This window comes from Botrytis sinoallii (genome assembly GCF_014898435.1).
Source record: "Botrytis sinoallii strain Bc 23 chromosome Unknown BSIN_002, whole genome shotgun sequence".
Classification (NCBI taxonomy): Eukaryota; Fungi; Ascomycota; class Leotiomycetes; order Helotiales; family Sclerotiniaceae; genus Botrytis; species Botrytis sinoallii.
The window spans coordinates 2,294,128-2,310,173 of record NW_024066029.1 but is presented as its reverse complement, the minus strand read 5'-3'; the positions used below and the strand labels follow the sequence as shown (position 1 = coordinate 2,310,173).

At 35.7% G+C, this 16,046-nt stretch overlaps 4 protein-coding genes across 4 annotated transcripts; 2 read left to right on the top strand and 2 right to left on the bottom strand.

Annotated features, from left to right (window-relative positions):
* Positions 1-150: 150 nt before the first annotated feature.
* On the top strand, positions 151-1,413 carry EAF02_001688 (uncharacterized protein; the record flags this gene model as incomplete). Its single annotated transcript, XM_038897736.1, has 1 exon — positions 151-1,413. The coding sequence occupies one exon, from the start codon at positions 151-153 to the stop codon at positions 1,411-1,413; it is 1,263 nt and encodes a 420-aa protein (XP_038762711.1).
* A 724-nt stretch (positions 1,414-2,137) lies between these two features.
* On the top strand, positions 2,138-3,938 carry EAF02_001687 (uncharacterized protein; the record flags this gene model as incomplete). The annotated part of the gene is made up of 3 exons (XM_038897735.1): positions 2,138-2,216; positions 2,290-2,440; positions 2,604-3,938. The coding sequence occupies 3 exons, from the start codon at positions 2,138-2,140 to the stop codon at positions 3,811-3,813; spliced, it is 1,440 nt and encodes a 479-aa protein (XP_038762710.1). The 3' UTR covers positions 3,814-3,938.
* A 123-nt stretch (positions 3,939-4,061) lies between these two features.
* EAF02_001686 (uncharacterized protein) lies at positions 4,062-4,982 on the bottom strand (the record flags this gene model as incomplete). The annotated part of the gene is made up of 1 exon (XM_038897734.1): positions 4,062-4,982. One exon carries the CDS (start codon positions 4,980-4,982, stop codon positions 4,062-4,064), a length of 921 nt encoding a protein of 306 aa, XP_038762709.1.
* Positions 4,983-5,402: 420 nt separating this feature from the next.
* Positions 5,403-6,345, bottom strand: EAF02_001685 (uncharacterized protein; the record flags this gene model as incomplete). Its single annotated transcript, XM_038897733.1, has 4 exons — positions 5,403-5,568; positions 5,623-5,731; positions 5,879-6,218; positions 6,271-6,345. 4 exons carry the CDS (start codon positions 6,343-6,345, stop codon positions 5,403-5,405), a joined length of 690 nt encoding a protein of 229 aa, XP_038762708.1.
* Between the last annotated feature and the right edge of the window lie 9,701 nt (positions 6,346-16,046).

Below are 16,046 nucleotides of genomic sequence, written 5' to 3'. Positions count from 1 at the left end.
CGAGTGAATTGATTTTCGAGCGCATTTAGATTACCTAATCTTATATAAAGGTACCTACAAACCGTACACAATCAACAAATTTTCTCTATTTATTAATCTTTTCTATCCATCTTCTATTACTTGTCGATAATTCCAACTTCGATTTTCAACATGATCCCACTTGAAGATAGATTTTGGTCTGAGGGTCAAAATCACCTTGGCGATGGTATAAATGCTTACTGCAATGTCTGGGATTGGGATCAATTGCGCATGATAAAAATAAAAGGCACACCGAAGGTGTTTCCGATTGATAAGGATAAAGAGGTCGCTATTCTGGCGCAATTTGCTGATTATCTATCTCCGGAAGTTCGCGCGGTTGAGGTTGATAATGATGGACTCATCTGTGGGGTCTCAACAGACCCAGAGGAAGATGAGACAGTCTTCATTGCTTATCCTCCATATTCAACTATTGAATCGCTGGCTGGATGTCGCACAATCAAGCATTCCCAGCTGCAAGAGCTCGATCGGCTTGCACCATTTGTCGACCTTTCATCATACAAAGACGAGAATCAGAATACCCGAATGGTTGCCTTCAAATTCAATGTTTTGGAAAAACCACTAAGAGTACGAATGGCTTGGAACGAAATCAACCTTCTCAGAAGTCTACCACCGCATCCTAATATAGTACCATTTGATAGCGTCGTCCTCGAAGACGTGGAGTCTCGTGTGATCGGGTTCACAACGAAATACATCCCAGGTGGCAGTCTCAGCAACCCAAAGACACCTTTTCGATTCGAGTGGTTAAAACAACTTACTGAGGTCGTCGATTTCCTGAACCTAAACCTGGGAATCATGCATCAAGATATTGCACCGCGGAATTTAATGATCGATCCCGACACACAAAAGCTTCTTTTATTCGACTTTGATAGGGCCGCATGTGGAAAAGTATGGTTGATGGACAATCGTGATGACGTTAGTGGTGTAGTGTACGCTGTACATGAGCTTATAACAAATGACTCATACTTCACTGGGATACCCCATTGGGAACGACATATGGATATGGTTCAGAATATCCCAGAATGGGTCTGCAATCGTGAACTGGATGCTGACGTCTCTGTATTCCGCGAGTTTCTGGATGAATGGGTACGGAAACGACAATCTGGCGGCATCATGGAACAATATCTCAAAGCGCCTAACCGACCTACTTGGCCGGAAGAGCCACCTTCTGTATCTGATTACGACGTTCCTTGGCAATTTGGGAAAACGATGGATGGAGAGCCGATGTACAGACCGGGAGTACGATTGAGACGCATTGCAATGGAACTTGGGCAATATTGCTTTCGATGGGAGAGACCACCGCAGAGCATATTGTCAAAAAAGTCTCGCGAGGAGAATGCGGATGGAATTGACCAGAAAGCACACAACGATGATTAAAAGAAAGCTACAGGTAAGACTCCCATCATTAGACTGCTTGGCAGCTTTTAAATGTTTACTAGTTTGACATTTCACCTCAGTTGCATCCACTGAAGCCGATAACAGCATTGTCTATTTGGCTGAGAGACTTGAAAACTTAACGTAACGGAATTTCGAAAATGGAAATCTACAATCGTATCGCTGATTAGGAGATTATAAAGCTCTGATGGATAGATGGTCAAGAATTGCTATTAGGTCTGGTGTTATGGAAGGGAAGGTGTGAATGGAAGGAGTACAAAATGGCTACTAGGTATGTAAGTAGCTATCCGGGTGATTTTCGGAGAATTAGCAGATTGACAGGGTGGGGTAGAACGATTTTTCTCCTCTTCTCAATATTTGCCCAGCTCGAGCCTAGATATTCAATACCATTGGAATTTCTCCCGTAAACTGAATCCCGCGGTCTTTCGGCTGATTGATGTGTACTGTTATCTTCGGCATCTCAAACATTATGCTTTGATAGAACCGTTATCGTCGGAAGTGGGGTTAATGCTTGTCTGCGGGGATACATAGATTCACACGGATTGCCGTACGAAGTAAAGATATCCACGCCAAAGATATCAAAGCCAAAGATATATCAAGCTTTGGTTTCCTCATTTGCATGCCAAAAAGTACTTCGGTCTGAGCCGTAACTATTGTTCGTCAGCTCAGGTCACGCTTGACCAGTCCAAAGAAGCTGTCTTCAATCATGGCAATGTCACGTGTGAGGGAGTATATCTCCCATCCCTACGAGCATCCAGGAGAGAGAAAGCTTGTACAGAAACTAGGTGAGCTCTTGAATCTATCATGCATGGCTCGTGCAATTAAATCTTCATTGGTCGAAATTTCTAATACTTACAGACTTCTTCATTTTAACATTTTGCTGTCTATCTTATTTTACGAATTATTTGGATCGATCGAATTTGGCAAATGCGTATGTTAGTGGAATGAAGGAAGAGTTGGGGTTCGTGGGTAATCAATATAATCTTATTAATACCGTTTTTACTGTCGGGTATGTATTAGGTTTTTGTTCCAGTTCTTTATATGCTCTGACCGAAGTGTTTCTGATTGACAGCTGAATTCTCAACCCCCGTGAAACTGGTTGTGATTTCGGGTACTAACCTATATGAAACTGGTTATTTTGTGTGTGTTCAGCTATACTAATGGTGTTCCAGATACATCATTGGACAAATTCCTAGTAATATGGCACTCTACTACATCAAACCTCGCATTTTCTTCCCATCAATGATGGTTCTGTGGGGGTGTCTCACTATGATCACTGCATCTGTTCATCATCCTCGGGATATAATGGCTATTCGCTTCTTCCAAGGTCTTGCCGAAAGCAGCACATTCGTCGGTACCCATTACATTCTCGGATCATGGTACACTCCTCGAGAGCTCGGAAAGCGTAGCGGCATCTTTACTTCTTCTGGTCTTGCTGGTACTATGTTTGGAGGTTTCATCCAAACTGGGATTCATTCATCCTTGAATGGTGCGAAAGGAATGAGCGGCTGGCGCTGGCTGTTTATCATTGACGGACTTATCACCCTCCCGATTGCCCTTTATGGCTTTCTTCTTTTCCCAGATACTCCGACCACAACATCCGCATTCTATCTCACCCCGACCGAGCGTGATCTCGCTAAAACACGTGTTCCAGAAGTGCCCGAACATCGTCTCTGGAATTTTGCATTTCTCAAAACTGTCGTCACATCATGGTACTGGTATGGATTCGTTATTCTGTGGATTATTGCTGGAGAAAGCGAATCTTTCTCTTCAAATTCATTGCTTTCATTATACATGAAATCCACAAGCAAATATACAATTTCTCAACTCAACAACTACCCTACTGGTGTTCCAGCTGTTGGTATCATATTTACCCTCTTCTGGGCAACTCTTACAGATTTTCTCAACGGCAAACGCTACCTTGTCGCTTATTTCATCGCCATTACCGGAATCGTAACTTCCGCTATGATACTCACAACTTCCAATGTAGCAACAATATTTGCAGCATACTATTGGGCTGGTTCTGTCTACGCTTGTCAAGCCACCTTCTTCGCATGGACCAACGAAGCCATGAGATTCGAAAATGACGCCTTGAGAGCAATAGTGATAGCGAGTATGAATTGTGGTAGTAGTGCTGTAAACGCATGGTGGAGTTTACTATTTTACGGCGCGGTTGAGGCGCCTAGATTCACAAAGGGAATGTGGGCGATGATTGGAACGTGTATTGCTCTTGCAATCTGGACCACGGTTTTGTTGTGGGGCTTAAAGCGAATAGACAGAAAAAGAGAGGCTACTACAGTGGTGGGAAGAACGCGGGCAGAAAGTGATGATCTAGAGGTGGCTGATATTGGCGAAAGGCATTTGGATAGTAAGATACATTGAGACCATTGGGGTTGTGATTTATTGTCGCTCGACAATATCTTAATTTCCGCGAACATGATGGGATCGCGATTGTATATTTCATATTTGAACAGGATGAACATCATTAAAACAATAAGTGGATGCACGAAATACCCCAATGAATCATTTAATCAGGAGAGACTTCTTGAAACAAATTCGATGAATTGGCTCGGCCTTTGCTATACCATTACTCGGATACATAATAGGTGTAGAATAAGCATTCACACTAATCATAAATATGTCCTCTTCACGATGTCCTCCTCCCTCGCAAGAAATTGCTTGAATGTCTTCAACGGAACGAGCCTAGAAAGTTCTTCTATATCGACATAAACCGACATGTATCTCATGGCAATTTGCGAATTAACAAAGACGTTCGAGTCTTTTTGCTTCGTGATCTCCTCTTCTGTCATAAATACCGCTTCAAGAGGCCGTTGAATGACTTCTCTAAGCCGATTAAGTATCTCCGGGATAGTCAACAACTCACTAGCCAGCCCGATTGCACATCCGTGAAACTTTTCAGGGTCTTGAAATGCTGCCGTAGCAACTTTAGCAATATCGACGTGGTCAATCAATGCAAACTTTCCCTCGGCGGTCATGGCTGTTGTCCACGTACCCTTATCTCGCAACTCGGGGTATCTATGTACTTTCGGCTCTAGAAAATTCGCCATGAAAAAGGCAGGACGGAGAAACGTCCAATGTTCAAAATTCCCATCAATAACAGCCTGCTCCACTCCCTTCTTTCCCGCGAGGTGCTTGGCCATGAAGGACTTGGGTGTAATGTGTATCCCAGTACCAAGCATACTCACTCCGAGACTCGTAGATGCAACGACCTGCTTGACACCTACCTCCTTTGCGACTTTGAGAATTTTCTCGGCTTGTCGACGCTCATAATCTAAATCGTCGAGCTTGGGATGTAGACACAGGAAGAGTTTCTCGCAGCCGCTCATAGAATTGCGGAGGGCATCCATATCGTCCCAATCGCTTTGTGTAAACTGTACCCCACGATTCCTCAATGTGCGTGCTCCAGGTGACTCGAGGTTGCGCGTTGTTGCATGGATATTCCAGTCAAGGGAGCGGTTTGTGCCAACAGCTCCGCGATCTTGACTGCCTGTGGCACTGAAGATCAAGGCGGTGTGAGTCACTGGAGACATGGTATTGAGGCCTCTTGCTTAAATGAATGTTAGATTCAATAATAGTTACGAGGTTTTTTGGGCATAGTGTGGCTTTTATGTTAAAGGACTCCCCTCGTTTGTGGGGAAGTCTGTACTGTAATTGTCCGAATTATTACGGGTCGTTTGGCCTATTTAGGAATATGCATGTACCCAAGTTAGTATTCAACTTTGAGGATATCTTTAAAAAGATTTGTTAAACTGAGGGTCTGGAAATCAATATCGTCAACAAAATAATTATTGCTATAAGTAAATTTACACCAGCTATTTGATGTTGAACGTGAAAAGCCGGATCTGAAGCTTATGAATTTCCACTCTTGAATAGCGTACCGTGCGCCCAACGCCAACAAGTCCTGATCTTAGACCTCAGTCTCCTGCCCTAGATTTTCACTTCAGAGCATATTATTCACAAGAAGTGACAAAAGCGTTCAAGACGCCCTTACCACTAGTCCCAATGATGAACTGATCACTCTCACATTTAAAGTCCTTTGAAGCAACGCCCTCAAAGTGGAAATCAAATCGTTGAACAAGAGCGGCAAGAAGCATATACATCTCAGCCCATACGAGACTAAAAATAATGTCAGCGACAGCAACTATAACATCAAGTCAAAAGGAGACATACTTCATGCCGAGACAAATCCTCGTTCCCCTCGAAAAGGGAGCATAAGTTTTGTCGTGCTTCCTTCGGACATCGATATCCATCCACCGCTCAGGATTGAAATGCATTGGGTCTGGATATAGTTTCTCATCCGTGTGCATTAACAGTGTCGTCATACTAATAGGTGTGCCAAAAGGGATACGCTATTTTCCATATGTGAGATCTCTATCGGGAGAAATTCTTGCTGATCGTCAAGCAATGGCAGGGCTGAGACGCATACCTTCCATAAATATTGATGATAAGTATGGGAGTTGCTCAAGTGTCTTTACTTCGACCAGATCAGAAGGAGAGATCGAGGCAGACGAAAGTTCCTTGCGTAGTCGATCGAGGATTTCAGGATTGTTGAAAACGCGGAAAATGATTAAGCGTAGAACGCTAGCAATTGTCTCAAAACCAGCTCCTGTCACTGTAGCTACGTCGTCAAAGACACGTTCAAACTTCTTGTCTTTGGCTGGAAGCTTGGACTCTAGAATTTCGTGGACTATAGTGCGGGGAGTCTTGTCATTTGGATCAGACAAAGCTATTGCGGCTAAAAGCTCTTTCGTATCATGTGTAGTTTCCTATAAAGATCTCGTTTATGATGAAACTTCACATTAAAATAGGATGGATTACCTTCAGATAGCGGAAAAAGGCCTTTGTACCATCATCAGCAACTTTAATAACCCAGTCTACCGGTATTGATTTCATAGTGGGACCAAACCAAGTAATATGCTTGGTTATGCGCCAGATGTGACCAGATCCTTGGAAGACATTTGTCATCCCAATATCAAAGTTTTCTTTATCAAGACTGTTAACGTGATTTATCATCGAGTGGACCATATCATCGAGTAGACCACTTTCACCTCAATTCACACTTTCAAACTTATATTATTCAACAACAACTAAATCAATTAATTGAAACTATAAAGATTCTAATAATCTAGAATCTATTAAATCATTTTGATAAGTCCTTATATTATACCCAGTCTTTCTATACTTATTATAATATTAATTAGAAAATGCTTTCTTATTAGAATTCCTTTTTTTTTGATACTTATTACATTAAATCTGAATATCAATCTTTTATTGAGATAATATATTAAAAGCCTTTTATTCAATAAATACTCCTTCTTAATGTAATTAAGTTTTTTTCGCATATTGATATTTACTTAATGCTTTATTTACTACTCGAAATATATAAATCTCTATATTCAAAAGTGTATTTTCATAAGCTAATCTTTCTATACCCTTAACTAAAACTAATATAATTTCAAATATAAATATAAAGAAACTTGATTAATAATAAGTTATTCGAGATTTTACTAAAATTGATTGTAAAAGAGTTTTAGATAGATTATAAGGAATTTGAGAGATCTATAAATCTTGATTAAAAAAGGGGGGAGTAGATATGCAATGTTACGGGGTGACACTAAGCCCTTTCTGTCCTATCCTGTTCTGCTATATATATGAGAGTAAAATAGAACTTCTAATTCTACCTCCTAGTCTTTTGGATATTTAGCTTAGTGGTAAAGTTTCTAAATACTTTTAAAGGTAATCCCATAACATTAGATAAAACTATTCTTGATTATAAGTGGAGCTGTATGGGGGGCCCACTTATAGCTTACAAGCCTTCATTGGTTTGGGGGCTAGCATATATAGATCCTGTCTGCCTGTTTGAATACCTGAGGTATTAGAATCCAGAATCCTGAAACCTTTTAGTAGGTAATAGTATGGAGACCATACCTTAAGGAGGAGGGTGGTGTTACAAGGTGATACTAAGCCCTTTCTGTTCTGTCCTGTTCTGCTATATATGTGAGAGTAAGGTAGAACTTCCAATTCTACCTTCTAGTCTTTTGGGTGTTTAGCTCAGTGGTAAAGCTTCTGAATACTCCCAGAGGTGATCCCGTGACATGCAAACTCGAATATCCAGTTTCGAAAACACAGTTTCAGGATCGAAAGGTATTAAACCTATTCCTCGAAACCCTGATTTCATATTCTGAGAGGTAATTGATTCTTCATATATAGCTTTAAAAGTTATAAAGAATTCAATTTTTGAATATAATTGATATATACCTTAATAAATCTATCAATTTGATTATTATATAAACATTTCAGATTATTAAAACAGTCAATATCAAGTGGCTAAATTAAATGATTTGAATGTGGTGATAAATTTAAATATATAATATTATTCTTTTTGTAGTATATTTGAAAAGCTATTGATTCATGGCTTTTATACCTATCTAATACTAATATTCGATATTTACCCTTTTTTCGATTCTTAGTATACTTATTGAAATGTTTTAACCATTCTAAACCCATCTCATTGTTTGTTCATCCATTAGATATAGGTTTAATAATTCATTTTGCAAAAAGATTGGTTTCGATATACTAACTGAAGAGATGAATTTGTCCCTGAACCACTAGAAATAAGGGAATAATTTCACCCTCCCCATTTCCGTATATTATTACTATAGCTCATTCTCGATTGCCTAATTATATTAATTTACTTCTATTATATCTCTTAATATTAGTTATAATCATTCCAGAATATATTATATTTATTATAAAATCTGTTTCATCGAAGTTATAGAAATCGCTATCCAAAATACTATCACGGATCGCACCCAATCGCAGCTGCAATCGCTCACGTGCGCGCTTGCGCACATGCACGATCACGTGTACATAGCTAGTATATAGGAACACTTTACAAGCGCTTTGCTCCCAATTCTGTAATTATAAATTCTAAGAATAAATTGTACCCTACTCTCATAGTTCTTTTAAAGCAAAGTGTTACATTATCTACAATTCATTATACAATTATACAGCCATCTGGTAGCCAATCAAATAATATCTTATAATTATAATATCTTCTTGGGTATATTAAGGACATTCGATATTATTTATAAGAAAAGAGCTGATTTCGAGTAAATCTATTCAATAGAAAATAACAAATCCTCAATATATAGAGTTACAAGTATCGCTATTATATCCAACCTATTTATCTCAAAAAGACTCTATTGCTTTTCTCCTTTCACCGGCTGAATACCCCTAGCTGATAATAGTCAATCTTAATGGAGTAATGGTTACAGTCCTTACGGTTTTAATATAAATACTGATAGATATGAAAAGGTAAACAGTCTAAAAACAACTCCTCGATCAAGATATTAACTTTCAAGAGTAGTATATCGATATACACTCTTCTATTACAAAAAGAATAAGTATCGACTCTTAAAGACTTTAAGAACTTGTAAAACAAAATTGTAAGACTTAAAGACGAATTGCTATAGTATAATTTTAATACTATTTATTTATCTCAATCTTCAAAATATCGATAGCAATATTATACAGATTCCCTTGCGAATCACAAAGTTCGGACTCCTGATATTCTAATCGATTTTATTGAGAGGGTATCTTTTATTATTAGAAAAAGAAAGAACAAAAAAAACCCCTATTTGCAAAGTCAGTCTTTACAATAATCCCTTTCGAATATCAATAGCAAACCCTTTTCAAATCTGATTGCCTTGTTAAGCAATCTACAAATTCATTAAATACTTCATTTTCATTTATCTATTATTATAATAGAGTATTCATATATTTCGAAGCCTATTAATCTTTTATTCAAATTCAAAAATAATATAAAGCTAAAAGCAAGCCTCTAATAGCTATTGATTACCAAGCAACTCGAACTTTACAAAAATTCACTTATCTCAAAAATATAATGACGATTTTATATAGTAAATTAAACAAAAGAAAAGATATAAGAATATATATTCTCATTGTATATTCAAATCCCCTATTTGATAGAATAGCAATTGATCAATCAGCTTATAATCATTTACAAGAACCCGGCTAAAGCCGATTATATACAAACTGAGTATGAATACTAGATTATACCTAATAATACTCAACAAAGAAACTTTCTAGTATAGTATTACAGATTTAGATTATTAGTTATATAGGCGGAAATCACCAATCCAATAACTTTCCTTTATAATCTGGAAAGAAAAATATTCGATTTCCTTTAATAAGCTATTAGCCTTTATATTAATGAATATTATATTATTAAAAACCTAGCTATTAAGCTTATTGAGATTAATAAATTCAAAGTTATACTTCAAGAATATAATTATTACAAAACAACTAAAGAGATATCTTTTAGAAAGCTATTTAGTAATACCGATTCGTCAACTACCCCTAGAAGCACTCTCCGTTCATCAGGTAATTCAAATCTATCTATTCAGTTTCACACTCAATATCCTCCTTGTATTCCTATTGACTATATAGAAACCTTCAAGCTAAACAATATTCTATCTCTAAGAAATAATTTCAATCGTAGTATTATTGCCCTTATATCGAAAATAAATTACAGTTTCATGCTATATATAGGTAATATAAGTATTATAACCAAGATCCAAGAGATTAGAAAAAACAAAGAGTTCTATAATATAAAAGAAAATACTAAAAAGAATATAAACCAAAAAGTGCAAGTGGAAGCTATTGAGTCTATTTGTATTGCTGAAGATCAATATTTAAATCAATACGTTTAGATAGAAGTTCCCTTTTAAATACAATCCGGGATATGAGATTCCTCGATTTGATAAAACTAATAAGAGGTGATTCTATAAATCTATTATATATATTTTCGAAGAACGGATATTTATATAATACTTAATCTCTTATAGATTCCAAAGCGAATAGCTTTACTTTTATTAATAAAATACTTCTTTTATTATTATTCTCTATATTCAAATCTTACTTTATATTACTCAAACTATCAATTGTATCACGGGGCAGGCGGGCTGGATAGAGTTCTAATAACTTTGCCCTAATCTGGCAAGGCTATACTGATTCGGGTAATAGATTCAGATTGAGGATTAAGACGTAGCTCAAAGAGCTACAATACAGGATCTTCTGAATTGAAGATATACGGAATTCTTATAGCGAACTAGCCCGATTGGGCTCTAGTTCGTTTGTATTCCGGTGCAAATGTTCCTTTCAATCCTCTCCGATAGAATCAGCATATTACATGAGCTCATACCGTGATATTATTCTCCTTTTAAGGGTCGAGCTCTATCGAGGCGGTACATCACGATTTACAATCTACAGGTAGATAGGATCTGATCAAACGGGATTGGATTTATTAGAGTATTTATAATGGAAATTGCAGATTAGTTCTTGTATATCTTTCAGATAGCTTATAGATTCTTTGATTGGTATATTATAACCAACCCAATAGATAATATATTTCAAATAAGGTCCTTTACAATCTCTTCTTTTTTAATGGGAGTTTAGGATTTCGATAATCTCAAAACGCTCAAGACCGTTTATTTCTATAAAGGGTGATAACGGATTATACTATTTAGGAATAAGATTATTATATATAGAATATAGTAGGTTGATATAAAAAACAGAATGAATCTTTATTAAAACTAGAAGCTTTAGTTTATAAGTATAGGAATCTATTGGATATAGGATTTTGAAGGGCCTAAGGTTCTTTCAATCGAGCTTCTTTTGTGAATACAGAGTCTTAATATTTCTAGTATTCAGCTAGATCAGATTATTAGGTAAGTATTTATAGGCAGGGGAATAGTGGGTATTGATATTCTTTGAGTATTAGACTTGATTAACAGTTAGTTTGGTTTGTAGGTGTGAGGAGATGGCTTCTATTTTAGCGACGAATTCTTTGGCATTTTGTATGGCAGGATGGTTACTCTGGGATGGTGTGGGTTTGAAGCTCAGGTGGGGGTGGAATCTGTAATTCGAGAAGAATGGGATTATTCGGGTGCTTTCGGATTAAGTATTATTGATAGAGAATTCAGCAAGTAAAAGTTATTCTGTTTAATCGTTTTACAGATAGACTATATATAATTAGAAATATTATTCCAGTATCGCATTAGCCCTTTTGGTTTGTCCATCAGTTTCAGGATGGTAAGCGGTTGAAAGCTTAATAACTATATCTAAGCGTTTATAAATATATTTTCAGAATTCAGAAATGAATTGAGTTCCACAATCAGATATAATGATCAGAAGTAAGCTGTGAAGCTTTCAGATATTCTTCTGGAATAGGTAGGCAACCTCTTCAGAGTTACAAGTACTATAACAGGATAAGAAATGTTTCATTTTTGTTAATCAATCAATTACTATTATAATAATATTGAAATCGATACTTTTGGGTAGATATATAATAAAATCTATTGAGATATCTTGCCAAGCTCTTTACAGGATCGGGAGCGGGCAGAGAACTCTCTTTTAGCCTTTGTGATTCGGGGTAGTGCGATAGCAATTATAACAATTATAGACCTATTGTGTAATATAATCGTAATATCCAGGCCAATAGTAATTTCAGAATAATAATTTGAAGGTTCGGATACGGTATAGGTAACCAACAGCAAGCGATTTGTAGTATAGATAGAGCAGATAGGTTTTCAGGGGGTTATGGTCGGGAATGTATAGTTTCCCTCAATAATACAGCAGATTATTGTTTTCGGTATACTCAACAAAAATGATTTTCGGATATTTCGGGAATTCCTCTCATAGGGATTTCAGAATAGATTCGAATACAGGGTCGGCTTGGTAGTCTTTGTGGAACAGAGTAAGCAGATTGGTAGAAAGGTTTAAAGGGTTTTCTGGGTTCTTTAGTTATATCGCAAGGTTGGGTACAGATATGACATATGGGATTGCAGGCTTTATAACTTTGCTATTTTCTGGTAAAATTACAGTATCGTTGAAATCCAAATGGTTGGTGGTATCGGTAGGGTTAGGGTTTTTTTGGCTATAGGTGGTTACAGTGAAGCATACTCTTTTAGTAATCTTAGATTCGATTAGGGTAACAGTAGTAGGAAATAGATCGGAATCCAGGTTCTCTCGTTTCAGAATAATATAACTTTGATACAAAAAGTGTTTATTCCTTTTCTTAAGAAGATCTTTTAATTTTCTGATTAACATATCAGATTTGGTATTTAGCTTTCCGGGGCGATAAGTGATTCGGAAATTAAATCGAAATAGAAATTCGGACCAGTAGGCTTAATAGTGATTTAATAGCTTTATTATAATAAAGTATTCTAGATTTTTATAATCAATGATTATTTGAATTAGTGATACAACGCCTTCCAATTTGGGATACTATTTTTCGAAGTAATAAATAATAGCTAGCAGTTCTTTGTTGTAAATCTTGTAGTTGTATTCAGCTACCGAATATTTTTTAGAGAAGAATACAACAGGTCTAAGTATTTCATCATTGTTATATTAGGAGAGTACTCCAGCAAATACATAATCGGAGGCATCAGTTTCTACAATCACTTCCTTTTTCCAATTGAAGAAAGTCAGGATAGATGTTTCGGTAAACGCTCGCTTCAATTGGTCGAACACTTCTTGATAGGCAGGACTCTACAAAAACGAAACATTCTTTCTAGTCAGGTTTACTATCAGGTTGATAATTTTCGAAAAATCTTTAATAAATTATTAATAAAAGTTCGAAAACCCAATGAATACTTGGATATCGGTTATACTAGCAGACGGTTTCCAATCTATAATTGTTCGGATTTTCTCTGAGTCTATTCGAATACTATCGCTTTTTACAATAAGGTCTAGAAACTTGGTTTCGGATTTCAGGAATTTGTATTTTTCGAATTTAGTGAACAAGCTGGCTTCCCTTAATGCTTATAGAACCTTTTGAATATAACGGATATGTTCCTCTCGAGTTCGACTATATATCAGAATGTTGTTCAGGTAAGCGGTGCAAAATATATTTAGATATCCCTATAGAGAATCATTGATAAACCTTTGAAAGGTTGTGGGGGCCTTTGTCAATTCGAATGGTATAACTAAGAATTTGAACAATCTAAATTGAATATGGAATGCAGTTAGATATTCCTGCTCTTCTTTTATTCTTATATTGTTAAAGGCAAAGATAATATCGATTTTATTGAAATATTTTATTCCTTTTAGATTGTTCAGAGATTCTTTTGTTAATAATAAGGGGTATCGATCTTTGACCAATAAGTTATTTAAAGTATGGTAATCTATATAAAATCGGAGGCTTTCATTAATCTTCTTGATAAACAAAACAGGGGAAGTGGTGGGGAAGAAGCTTGGTCGGATAAACCCTTTTCTAAGATTCTCTTTTAGCCATTCTTTTAGAACTTCTAATTCGAAATGGGATATAAAGTATAAAGTATTGAAAAAAGGAACAGCTTCTTTTTTAAAACAAATCTTATAATTGTACAATCGATAAGGAAATAGTTTCTCTATATTCTTTGGGGAGAAGATATCTTTTCAATTTTGGAATTTGGGTAATAGATCTTTAGAATTGAATATTTTCTTTTTTTTATTTAGAATATTATTAATTTGTTTAATTGATATCTGGAACATTTCATATTTCCGGTGGGTATAAGCTGAACAGACTCTCAGGGAGATTGCAGCTATATTCTTATTCTTTAACCCTTTGGGGTGAGCAGGTAGGTGTATAGGTTGGGTTTTTGGAGAAACATTTAGCAGAGCTTTTATATAGAATAGGCGAAATGGAGTATTATAAAATTCGTAGTAAAACGAGCTATCGAACTGGAACAAGTTTGTTGTGAAGTCGATACAGGGATTGTGTTTCTTAAGCTAAACTATCCCTAGTATAATAGGATAGTAGACTAGCTTGGTTATATACAAAACAATCTTCTTCTCAATATAATTATTGATTCTAAGTTCTATTCGAATATAAAAGATAATTCGATTATTGAACAGAGTGTTTCCATTGAATCCTATAATTTCGAATACTATAGATAATTGATATACTGATATTTTCTGGGAAGACACCCAATTTTGATTTGCAAAGACAATTTCTTTATATTTGTTATCAACTATAACATATATCAGGAGGGTGTCTTTTTCTAAAAGCAGAATGACAAATAGAATTATCAGATCTGTACAATTGTTTAGTTTATTTTCTAAAGGAAAGTTATGAATAATAATAGCAAATAAATGGAGGGTATACGAAGGATTATCCTAATCATAGTTTAGATTAGACATATCCCGTTTTCTGAATTGATTGAGCTAGTCAGCGAGCGGGGAGGAGAGCGAGGTGGGGAACGGATAGGGATTCGGTTTCTCGAAGAACTGTTCGGTATAAAACTGATTCTCATAGGGCTAATTATAGTAATAATAACTTGGAATTGAATAGGATAGATATCGAAATACAGACAATCTCATATCAAATAACTGGTAGAGCTGTAACAATAGTATTTACTGTATTCCCACCGCAAATCCAGATTCCTAGCAATATATTCCTTTTTTTCTAAACTCAGATTCATTGGATCTCCAGGAATAGACTTCAGGCTAACGAGTTGTAAAGACAGAATAGTAATTATTCTTTGGAATAAAGTTTCGAAAGTAATAAAATAAATATAGTGGATTTATTATTAATATTAATGGAATTGGTTATTGAGTTATTATAAATAATTAATATATTAATGAAATTTACGGATTAAAGCAGAATTATATAACAGTATATCTTATAGTTCATAAAAGATTCCTTGAAATAGGAGTAGGGTTAGAGTATTATTAGGTATTTCTTCTTTTAAAGCGAATCTCTAGAATTCTGTAAAGAAGATACTAAAATCGAGATATCTTTGCTTTAATACATATAGTTTATTCTGTATGTTTTGTATTCGATCAAAATCCCCAAAGGTGTTTTCGAGATATTCGAGAAATACGGTATAGTTAGTGAACTGAGGAATCCCATAGGAGATCTTAGATAGTATAAGCTCATATGCCTTTCCAATAAGTTTTTTAGCAGTATAAGTTAAATAGATAGAAATTATTGGGAATCTATTATTATTTGTATTCAATTTTTTGTATATTTATTAAACGAATCTATATAAATCGGAACAAATACCATCAAACTCTTTTGAATCAAGAATATATTTATTCAATTGAGTGATCGGAGCAGATATAATAGGTTCGGGGATAAAGTTAGCGAGAGTTTTGGGGGATATAGTTTCTAAACAAACAGATATAGTAGGTGTAGATTCGGCAAAACAATCGAATAGATAAATGTTTTGAGTAGTAATCTGTTTATATAGAATAGCTTGAATATATTTGCAAACTAGGGATTCGGAAATTTTGTGTTTGAGCGATTTGTTAGTTTCCTTCAGTTTGGTATAATACATAGATGCTGATTGGAGGTATTGATATCAAACCTAGGGGTTCTTTGATATAGAAATGCCAAATTCCGAGGAGTCCCCAGATTGGCTAGGCGGATGTGGAGCAGTTATCACGAAAGCGATATTTTAATAAATAGAAGCTATGTAGTATCACAAAACAGACAGACTAGATAGAGTTCTAATAACTTTACCCTAATCTGACAAGGCTATACTAATTCGAATAATAGATTCAAATTGAGGATTAAGATATAGCTC